Consider the following 12,254-nt stretch of genomic DNA (forward strand, 5'->3'; position numbering starts at 1 on the left):
ACTTTCGGCCACTGAAGTTGTAATGTTATCCAACCTGCATGTGTTACCATGTGACGTGACTTTGGGGTGCGTTCAAAATGTCTCCACCACATGACCAAGAGGACCCTATTCAGAATACTCTCATCCATAAACTACCATTTGAACGTTAATATGATCCTGAACATAACTTAGCCCTTTCAGATGGCAATGTTATCCGTTTTGGGGAGCTCTCAAAGATAGCCTAGCAGTTCATTCTCAGCTAAAGGAAAATAGGAGAATGTTGAAATATTTGTGAACACATTATTTTCCAGAACATTTGACTATTTCTCAAATTTTCCAAGTTTTCCACGAGTGGAAAATTGGTCAATTGTTTTCCAGGACGCGTGGGAACCCTGAGAGACCCTATCACTGAGCTGAAATGAAACAGGTGCACATAACAAAAAAAAAAAAAAAATCTTGATTGTTTCAGGCTATGGCAGGGGAAACACTGCTCAGTGACAGTGTGCATTCAAACAATACAAATATCCCATTTGGCAAACACACCAAGGCAGTAGCAAAAAGGAAGAGAAAAGAGAATCCAACAGCGCCACACACTCTGACCCCACAGTGTTTCTGTCCATTTCACTTCCTCATTCCTAAGTGCGAGAGATCATCCATCTTCTGCAGACATTTCATTGGAGGAAGAGCACAGCAGCAGTTATCTTGCATGCGTTTTTAGAGCAACCGTCCCAATGGGCGAATCCTCATCCACGTCTTTCACATTTTTCTCACGGACAGAAGTTAAAACATTGACACCGTTTTTGGCTCAATTCCTATCCGGGTCATTGATCTAGTCCAGAACCATGTGATGTCATTTCCAGTGGAACGGGAGGAGAAAAACAAAAGACCAATAACGACGCATACACATCTCCTATTGCCTTATTGTGGTCTACACAGGATCAGTCTGTCATCACAAGACAGAAAATCCAGACTTTCTCAAGCATCAGGTAGCCTCCAGTTTGTTTCTCCGGTTTGTGCCTCCGTCCTGTGGCAACTTGCTTCTTTATTGTTGGAGCATATCCAAACCAGGGGGATAGAGATGATTTAAAGTGCACAGCAGCATGTTCTCTCACTGCTTGGCACATGGGGGTGTGGCTCTGTGCTCTTGTGCCCGTTCCCTGTCTCTTTCCCCTCTACTGTCCACATCAGTCTTAGTAAACGGATCACATAATGGTACAGCTCTTGGCCTTGTCCTTGCGCAGGTCAGAGGTGACGGCGGTGAGTTGTTGGGGCCTGCTGGGCATGTGAGAGCTCCCCCTGGTGGCCCTGGAGGACTTGCTGCGCTTGACGTTCTTGTTCTTGCTGACGCAGGCCAGCGTGGCCACGTGGAAGATGTCTCTGACGCTGTTCTCAGACTGCAGGGAGGAGCACTCGATGTAGGGGGCGCTCAGCTGCTTGGCCATGTTAGAGCCCTGTTAAAGAGGACGAAAGGGTCATCATAAAAGACACTAATGCAAATACTCACAAATCTTGGATCCAGGCATTTTGTATCCAGGCCATTTTGTGTAAAAATCATCTTACTCTACTGGCAGTTTCAACAAACTTTTGTTATTCTTCTTCCCAAAGATAATGCAACTTGTTTCAGGACATTCACTTGGTAAAAGTGAAATTGTCTCCTCTTGCTTCAAGATTAGGTTTATGATTTCTTGAAAGACTATTTTTTATTGTATTCATTTATTTTATTATTTTTTATTGTATTTATTCTATTATTTTATATTAAACTATTGTGGCTGTGCAGACCGTAGAAGGCCATATTAGGCTGGTACTCACCTGATCATATGACACTGGCGTCTGTCTGTGGTTGGATAGTTCCACCAGCGTGCTCAGGTCTGTTCGGAGGTCCGACTTGCATCCCACCAGCAAGATTTTGGTGTTGGGACAAAATTCCTGGATCTCTCCTCTCCACTGGAAGAACAGAGTAAAGTCAAAACATTACTGAAGCAATGTCACCCCCAAAAAGCCATTAAGAGAAAAAATAATCCAAAAAGGTTCATAGTGTCTATACTTTACTTAGATTTAGACACACTACCATACATCAGAGGCATCACTGAACGCATACAGAGAGCCATGAGCAAACGTCACATCAGTACACCAGTCAAACCGCACATAAAACTCAGACAACTGCTAGTGCACCCAAAAGACAAAATCGACCCAAACAAAAAATGTAACGTCATCTATGAGATACCATGTCAATCATGCAATAAATCATACATAGGAGAAACAGGACGGTCATTCATCACCCGCAAAAAAGAGCACCAAAAGGAATGTGAGAAGGAGACAACAAAAAGACAGACACGGGCTATAAAGGAACAGGCACTACAAGAAAATCTCAAATCAGCAATCACAGATCACTGCAAAAGGGAGAACCACATTATGGATTGGGATAAGGCCAAAGTCATCCGCACCCAGGACAACAAACACCAGCGCTGGATTATGGAGGCAGTGGAGATCAGGAAGCGGGCGCAAACCACGATGAACCGGGACGAGGGGGCTTACATGCTTTCCACCACCTGGAGCAGCGTTCTCAAACGGCGAGATGACAGCGAGGGGCGTGGTCGTCCTGTCAAATCTGACAGGACGATCACGCCTCTGTAAACAACATCAGCTGTTAAAGACACGTCACACACCATCTAGTGACACCTCTGAAGAAGACGGAAGTATTACCGTCGAAACATGTCAGGTAGGAACACAAACCTGTGTCTGATATAAAAGAAAACCTATCAATCTTAGCCATTAAGAGAAATCAAGACTTATAAGAAGCTTCCAAATGAATGACTCTGCCACCTTGATGCTGCTGCCCAAACACAAAGAGCTCTGTTCAAATGGAGTCAGTTTAACTCCAGAAATACAAATCACCATTTTTTCCCAGGTGTATCCAATTTCATGAACAACTGGCTTTCCAGATGATGTTCAAATTACCTCAGTGAACAATACCAGTCTTATCTGATCTGACGGTCACTGGAGTACCGGCCTGTCCCTTATGTGTGTGTGTGTGTGTGTGAGAGTGTGTGTGTTGGGGGGGTCCTAGTGCCCGAGAGAGAAACAGACTGGTGATTATGTTCCCTCCAGGAAATCAAGCCCCATCTCCAACCTTCCCTCTGGACCACACTCCTCTGAGTGACATCACAGGTCAAAAGGTCACAGTACATTAATGGCTTTGAGGTAATGTAACGCGCCCTCCGTCGGCCATATTGGAGGTCCTCCTCAGCCCTTGAGCAACAGTGGCTGAACAAATGTACAACTTGGCCATCTCAACAGAGTTGAATAGACATTATTCATTTCTGTGCTGTCAGCCAACTGTGTCTGGTCATCTTGCAAAAGCTAGAATTAGTAGTGGACTGGTGGCTATAGCTAACAGTTGCAAACCCATTAACTAATGTTAACAAATGCGTGTATTAACATGATTAACAGCAACAAAGATCAATTAATGTTAAATGCACATGAACAACTGCATTAAACTGCATGTTACAGGTTTGTTTGTTTTTTATAATAGTAACGGTGTCTAACATGAACAGTGATATTTACACATTGGTACAGTATAGCCTACATGCTTCAGTCGCCTGCCTGCACCACGGATATATGCCTCTGCCAACAAGTGAGTAGTCGACATCCCATGTCTGTCCAGTCTTTGACGTTTGAGGAAAATGTGCAGAAATTCCGTCAAGGCGTTACTGAGGTATGGCGTTAACAAACTTGAAAATGGCGTCCCGTGAGGTCACCGTGACCTTGACCTTTGACCACCAAAATGTAATCAGTTCATCCTTGAGTCCAATTAGACGTTTGAGCCAAATGTGGAATGAATAATTGGAAGAATGAATGCTAGCTAGGAGCTAGATAGCGCCCTGTAAGGTCATATAGTTAAACTGTTTGTCAAATTATGTGTGAATCTTAAAATGAGTTTAAAAACTGGCTGGATGGTGAGAAGGAGCACGTTAGTAGAGGGCCCTCCCTCTACTAACCTGATGGTGCCCAGGGTAATCCGCTTTCTGACAACCCGCCGATACTACTTTGCAATTCCCCCCAGCACCGTGTTACACCAGAGAGGCTAATAGCGCATTGACTCAGTGCGCTTTTAGCCTCTCTGGTCTCAGTCAGGATTACCAGGGGCACTAATCGATTAATCGTTGCAGCTCTAAATATTATCATGTTTATTTCCTTTGTGGCTGGAAGAAAGTCACACACACACACACACACACACACACACACACACACACACACACACACACACACACACACACACACACACACACACACACACACACACACACACACACACACACACACACACACACACACACACACACACACACACACACACACAGAGAGAGAGGGATCACCTTCACAACTTCCTTCAACACCTGTGTGTGCGCGCGCCTGTGTGTGCGTTTTTACAGACAGCGCTAGAGTCTCAGCCATTATGCTGCAGTAGTGGAACAAGCTATTAATATTGGTTTCTTATGTAAGTTCTTTGGTGCAAATGGTGATGTGTTAATCCAGTGCGCGTAGGTAGAAAACCTGACTGGATGGGGGGCTTTAAGAAATGCTTTTGAGCTAGCTCTTGTGAAGTGTGAACTTGCACAACACTGGTTAGAAGGTTATTGTGGATTTGGGTTTCCAGGGGCTTTAATGCCAGTCTATTGTCTCAATTGAAACGCTAACTTCATGCATTACTTAGAAACACATCTTGGAATGAACTAGTCACTGAGTTAGTGAGTAAGTCAGTCATTAAAGGAAGGCTTAGACGATTTTCAACCTGCTTTGTATCATTACATTGTGTCATATATGCAGATGGGCAGTGTTTACCTCTCTTCCTGTTCTTCTGCACCGAGAGCTCTGCAATTTATTTCAGGCACTTCACGGAAGTGAACAGATGTTCTGCTCGAGGGCGGCTGTTGTTGTTTATTTTAATGTTTTCTTTATGCGTACATAATACTAGTCGGCTAACTTCAGACAGACACAGCAGCGAGATGAGCCAGGAAAAGAAACTGGAGAGGCAGTGGAATTTCCGTCAGCTGAAAAAACAATGAGAAGAGAAAATGGAGGCAGTAGCAGCGCACCCAAAATTTGATGCTAAACTGCTAGTTAGCACTTGGATACAAGTGGCTAACGTTAGCTCCATCCATTTACAACAGTGGTTTACAACGTTAGCAAGTAGGAATGTTACATAACAGCTACATTACCATCTTCAGTGAATGGTCCAATTTTCCGCAGGCGTTTCCGTGCAGACGGCAATGTCCATCCGGAAAAATAAAATGCCGCACGAATGTTCGGCCGAGGTGTGCAAAATTCAATTACAACTAATTAAAAAAAAAAAAGCGAATGTCTGTGCCGATTATTTGCACGGAGATCCACATGTGTGTGAAACGGCCTTTAACGTGCGTTAGAACACGGCTCTCTTGAATACTCGATTCTGATTGGTCAATCAACAATATTCACCGGTCATTATTTCTCGACAACCGACCGCTGCTCTGCCACACCTGGATTAATCAGTTGATAAGAGCTTTTTGTCAGCAAGACACTACTAATTAGGCCAACCAGTTGCAGCTGTGGTGTCTTATTTAACGGTGCCAATTACGAATGAAACCGCTTTGTCGTTGAAAACGCTATTAAAAAATCTATTTGAATAATTATTTTTGTCAGATTATTGAATGATTTAGTTGTAGGCCGTGTTCTAAGCGGGATAATGTATATTGAGGCGGTGATTACTGGGAAATAATGACCTTCAGGTGAACGATTAAGCCCTCCGCTGGCGCGTCGGGCTCAATCCACCTGTCGGTCATTATTTCCCCCGTAATCACCGCCTCAATATACATTATCCCTTACTTAATGACCCATGCTAGCTGGCGGGGGCGGAGTTTCTGCAGGCAGACAAATGGGGATTTCTCGGTGCAGAAAACATAGAGAAGGTAAACACTGTCCATCTCCTTATATTACTGACATTGTAACGATACAAAGCGGGTTGGAAAGAGGTCATAACTACCTAACACGAATAGTGTGTTACTCATGTAATTTGGTATACCTCTTGTATTGTAAACCTTTAATGTACTACTTATACATGAACTAAGGTCCACCTTCCCCTCTCTGAGTGGGACAATATTGCCTTCAGTCTGTGCCATACAGCCCTTGAGAAGACAAAGATAGGTCTTTTTAGAGGGGGTCTGTGTGAAGCCATGGCACGAGGGCCAGACCACTTCCTTCCTTCAAGTGAAAAGCACCCAACAGTGCTTTGTAGGACGGTCAGAATGCCTCTCATCTACCCACCTTCTTCAAGACGCTGTCTAAGGTCTCTGGTCTGCTGATGTCAAAGCAGATGAGGACTGCATCCGAGTCCGGGTAGGAGAGAGGTCGCACGTTGTCATAGTAGGGTGAACCTGCAAGAACAAAAAGGGATTAAAAACAGCCCAAAGCAAAAATATCTGGTTCAGGGAGGAAAAGTTAAGCAAAGGGCCAAGGGGTAAGGACAGTTAAGAGTAGTAAGTACTAGTAGAGTAGAACCATTCTGTTGGGGGATGTGTGCGTGTGTGTGTTGAGATTGGGGTGAATCCCATCCGGCAGCCCAAACAAATGTTTTTTACCCCTCTCTCCATAGTTTTGGTGATTTATGATACATGATATGTACAACAGTGAAGTTCCCATTTTGTTGTTTTCCTTTAGTTATGTTTGTCGCCCTTCCAGGCGGAGACCGGAGCAATATGGCGGCCTCTACCTCTGCCAAAATGTTCGTCCTGAAGCCAATATCGTTATGAATATTGACAACCAGCCAACAAATAACAAAGGTGTTGGGCTTTATGGAAAGAGCGTGGCTCAAACTGCTTGACAGTTGGTTTATCAAACTGGTCTAACGTAGCTCGCTATTTAATGCAGAGGACAAGACAACCATAATGTCTGACATCACCCGTTTTTACCAACAGCTTATTTTTAGGACTTTTGAGTTTGAGCCCAAAATAAGGTTATTTGTCAACAAAATACACTGGCGAACACTGTGGCTAATCAAGAGACAAGGGAAAAACACAACTACACATGAAATATCTTTAAAATGACAAAACACATGGTACAAAGAGCAGCATCTCTCCGCCTGCCCTCGAGGATCTAGTAGTCTATGATGTCCCATAAGGGCACTGTGTCTTAACGAGCCTGAGGGGAGAAGTGGCTGGCTGCTGGTGGGAATAGGGCGATAAACAAATGACCTTAACGACCTTGTGTTTCTAATGAGCCTCAAAGCACACACTCGTTAACACCTCCACATGTTAAGCAGAGCTGCAACGATTAATCGATTAGTTGTCAACTATTCAATTAATTGCAAACTATTTTGATAATTTTTTGAAAAAAAAAAAAAAGAGTCAAGTCTCTTATTCCAGTATTCTTTAAACGTACAATATGTAATTTTCTGCCGCTAGGGGTGTCACACTCAAAACAATAACAGAAGATGACGTGTCATGGCGTCGTGCAGTAGTGTGGAGCAATAGAGAAGGAGCCAGCACTCAGAGAATCCTTTTGAGGGTTTTTATTCCTGTTGCACCACAACGTACGCGTTTCAGCGTTAGCCTTCGTCAGCGTTGTGCAGTAGTGTGGAATTATGCGAGCCGCTTTATGAGATTAGGATTCCCTCAGTGTTCATTGTTCACAAGGTTTTTACCGGGAGCCAATGCCCGCAGACGTCTCCTCCAACAGGTCGAAACGCTGAATAAAGCAACTTCACGTTAAAATCACTGTTTCCACAAACCGAATTTGCTTGAGGGCTGCAAGGCGCGCTGGTTGCTAACGTTAGCTCAGCTTGTTTCAAAGCTTTGGATTCATCCGTGTTCATTGCTCACAAGGTTTCTACCGCAAGCCGGATTATATTAGAGTCACCTCCTCCCCAAAACAAACGGACTCGGTAATTAAAAACGGCCCAAAAACACTAAATGAACAGTTTGTTAAAACTCGCAATTTTTACCAATGGAGTTCGGTGGATACAGGGCGGTCTACTCGTTTTTAGATATTTTAATGCTATAAAAATACAACACCAATGCTAAAGGTTACATATTGCATCTTTAACTGTGAATATGTTAGAATATGTAGTGTCTTCACTCCTCTATGACAGTAAACTGAGTGACTTTGGGTTGTGGACAAAACAAGAGATTTGACGACTTAATTTGGGCTTTGGGAAAGACAAATTTCTGACATTTTATAGACCAAACAACTAATCGATTAATCGAGAAAATAATCAACTACATTATTTTATTACTAACGTTAAGAAACAAAAAGAGGCACTCTGCAAGGTCCTGGCTCTCATCTTATTCTGTGTCTACTTCCACTCAGGACCACTGCTCACATTCATCGCATAGTGGCTAGAGAGGATTCGTGTGCAAACATGACCCATTTGAAAATGCACAGGTTGCAGCAGAGGGAGGCCAGCCTGAGGGAAGAGCCGCCCACAGCAGAGGGAGGACCAGCTCACACACGAGAAGATGAGCAAACCACACTTGTTGTGTTCCTGACACCTGCAGCAGCCGGTTCTACACAGCGTTGTGTAATGATAGTGACCTCAGCATGACAAATAGGCGAATCTCCCAAAATGTTGGCGTATCCCTTTAACCGAAATTCCCACGCAAAAATCCCATTGACTTTTACGCGAAGGAACAAGGAAGTGCGGGGACTTCTGGGTAAGCCTAAAAAAATACATCATCGCTGTGGTACTCTTATAGAGTGCCAAAGTCACACCCTCTTCCACGTTCAGCATATAAACCAAGGGTTTTCATCTGCCATGCATACATTTCACTTGGACCAAAATGAATCCCAATTCTCAGGTTTGAATAAATCCCTTGAAAGCATAGTTCTGTTATTTGGACTATTTTCCACATTTTAGAGCAATAGTAAAGCCATCAAAACTATGAAATAACACAAATGGAATGCAGTGACCAAAAAAGGTGTTAAACAAATCAGAACATTTTAGATTCTTTAAAAGTAGCCGAGCTGCACTTTGCTTTGATGGAAAGGCAAAAGCTTTGGAAATAATTGGTCTAAAGCAGTGGTTATTCTCATACGTTTCCATGTCAAGGACCCTTAAACTGACACAAAGTAGACCATGGACCCCCATCTGATAAGATTTTAGATGGGGTTTTTTTTACAGAAAGTGTATGAAATAGTGATGGGAATTACAGCTCTTTGAAGGGAGCCGGATCTTATGGCTCCGTTCCTTTCTGAGAGCCGTTCAAAATAGCGGCTCCTCGTTCATTTTTTTTAATGGGGCGCGCACTACTGTTTCTCTGAGAAATCACTAATATAATGATATGGTACGATTTGGATCAGATTTGATTAGACCCACCACTATTTCATTTTGCATCAGTGGACTGCAGCAGCATAAAATTACTCATACAGTATTTCCAGACCTAATGTGTCAATAAACTGCATTGTAAACATTACACAAGGTGACACAATATCATCTGCTTATTTAGTCAGTGAATTTACTGACTAGGCTGAAAGTTGGCTGTCCTTGATGCAATTCATGCAACACTTCGCTACCCAGAAGGTCGGCAGATGCACTCCGGTTTTGATAGCTGAGTCCGCCCACCCAGGCCAGCTACAGCATGCGCCTAACGAGTGCACCCAACCTATCCTCCCCGCCCCATGCTCCCTGCTCAGCGCACTAGCAGAGGGATGGAGCGAGGTCTAACCTGTGTGTGTGCTGGGGAGCGGCAGGCAGTGAAATTTGGGCACAGCATTAAAACGAACGGCTCTCAAGTAGGACTCGGTTCCCTTCGTTCATAGCAAAGAGCCGTTCAATAGATTCGGGTTGTTCGCGAACGTCACAACACTAGTATGAAACCCATTATGAAACCCATGACCAAAATAGTCATACTGTCATTGTGTTACTTTTTGATGGAATTGTAGTGAAGATAAATGATTCCCCTTTTTGCTGGGGAAACTAGAAACCCTGGAAACCCCTCAAGGACCCCACAGGGTTCCCCGGACCCCACTTTGAGAACCACTGGTCTAAAGAAATGAATTTCAAGCATTTAAGCAGAAGCCCCGCCCCCCTTTATCATTGTGTGCGACTGTGTGCATTAAGGGCAGTTCTTCCTGACTTGCATGTGGTGTAATCACAGAGCTTGGACATGTCCTGGACAAACCTCCAGGGAGGATCCAATCAGCTGGGGGTCACAGAGGAGTGACCCACCCCCACCTGACTAGAGGAGGACAGGGGACCAGCCCAAGCTCCAGGAGGCAATTACCTCCAGACGTGGGGCTGATGCACATCCCCAGAGATTTGTAGGCAACATTTCACATGTTGCTGCGTCTCAGAAGGCTATCTGACTGGGTGTGTTCAACCAGCCTACAGTAAAGCATGGGCACTGCATGCAGGCCTGTGGGGTGGAAGTGGACACTACATGCATGAACCAATTCTTAAGATAGATAAGGTAGGCTATCTAATCCAAGTTTTTAAAACACACATGAAGCGACAAGCAACATATATGGCAAATGCTTTCAAAAAGTTGAGAAATGAGCCTAGCAATGAGATTCAGAATAATTCTGTATCTTCTTACCTGATGTGTCCCAGAGACTTAGCTCTATTCTCTGTGTGTCAATTTCAAAACTGGCAGTGTAGTTCTCAAACACAGTGGGGACGTAATTCTGTAATGAAACAAAGCCAGACAAGTACAGTTGTTATCAGAGAAGACAAAAACATTTTAAACGCAATAAGAGAGCTAAAGTCACGCCCTCTTTCGGCTTAGGCATACGAATCAAGGTCCGAGTGAAATGTCCTATGGTCTCTCGTGATTCCAAATATGGCTGAATTGCTTGGTTTGACAAATTACAACGTTTTTATAAACATTTTACGAAATGTGTATGGGGGAAAGAATGGGGAAGTGGGCGTGACTTTGGCTCTGAGAAACGACGCTAAACAAGGTGAGCAACGCTGGGAAATTGGAATGAAATGAAGTTGGAATGAAATGCCGCTGGCTTCCCAAATCCTCTCCTGAATGTAGGACAAAACTCGGCCAAAAAGCAACAACAACACTGAGTCAGCCGACATACCTCTGGAAAACAGTCTTTGGCGAAAACGTGGAGTAAGGCAGTCTTTCCACACTGGCTGTCCCCGACCACCACTATCTTACACTTCACAGCGCTCTGCTTAGGATCCATCTGGAGGCTGTGCACAGTGCACCGGACTGCGTCTCCTTCTTGCACTTCCCCCGGCTCTGTGGGACCTCAGGCGGACATATTAAGCTCCTGGAGTCCCTGCTGGAGAAATGCTCCTTGGTTCTTCAGTTGTCGGCGTCCTGTCTCCCGGCTTACTCCCCTTCTCTGCGTAGGTCGGACTCGGTACTGCTGCCTGCCTGCATGCCTGCCTACTAACAAACATTTATATAGGGAGCCGAGAGCCAATCTCTACTCACCAGTGTCAAGAAGACCATGGTCAAGACACTCAGATTATAACGCACAATTTCCTGAATTGATTTTCAAAATAAAATTGCTATTCGAATCATGAGTAGGTCCTACCCATTGATAGTACATATAGTCCTACCGCAGGCATGACCTGGATGTTAGCAATTTTGGTTCCCTCCTCTCAAAGTCAATGGGATTTTTGTAGCCTATGGATTTCAGTTAAATGCTTGAAATAAGGTCGGTGGGTAATGAAAGTTTGTGAAATAGCAAACTACCTGTGTTCAGCAAGATGAAGCTTCACCATTGAGGACCACTTTTCTGAGTTTTGAAGCGTAAATGTGTTTTTTTTTTATCACAATGATTTTCTGAAAATGCTTCAAAAGTAATAAAAGGCCTCAGACATTACCCGAAATCCCCATACAAAACACAAATCCTATTGACTCTGAGGCGAGGGAACCGGAAGTGCACTGACTGTGTTGGCCTATACAAAAATGCGTCATCCCTGCGGTACTATGCACTTTTTGAAGTGAAATAAATAATAACTGGAAAGAGGAATATATAGTAGCCTAAATGGTGTGGCTACAGATTAGGGCCACCCCCATATGAAAAGTATGACTTTAAACCATTCTTTAAACTCAAAACATAGACGAACCTATAAAGTACAACCTCCTGGTATAATGTTTTGATTTACCTTTGTGGTAGGCTACTCTGCGCCGCAAGATAGGCTACCATGCATCATACAATATAACCCGTAAAGACAATACAATGGAAATACGGAGGGAAACTATACCTCCGTGTTTCCAATGTGTTGCAATTTCCGTTCTGTGTGTGCACCCCCGCCTCCCCTTTTTTTAAGTAATTAGTTC

General features: G+C 43.9%; 1 protein-coding gene across 1 annotated transcript; it reads right to left on the reverse strand.

Moving 5' to 3' along the window:
- Positions 1-480: 480 nt before the first annotated feature.
- Positions 481-11,287, reverse strand: LOC310778038 (rho-related GTP-binding protein RhoE-like). Its single transcript, XM_083638354.1, has 5 exons — positions 11,038-11,287; positions 10,545-10,632; positions 6,280-6,389; positions 1,789-1,923; positions 481-1,430 (listed from the first exon to the last, which is right to left on the reverse strand). Exons 1-5 carry the CDS (start codon positions 11,143-11,145, stop codon positions 1,182-1,184), a joined length of 690 nt encoding a protein of 229 aa, XP_083494480.1. The 5' UTR covers positions 11,146-11,287; the 3' UTR covers positions 481-1,181.
- Between the last annotated feature and the right edge of the window lie 967 nt (positions 11,288-12,254).

This window comes from Poromitra crassiceps (genome assembly GCF_964638095.1).
Source record: "Poromitra crassiceps genome assembly, chromosome: 6".
Taxonomy (NCBI): domain Eukaryota; kingdom Metazoa; phylum Chordata; class Actinopteri; order Beryciformes; family Melamphaidae; genus Poromitra; species Poromitra crassiceps.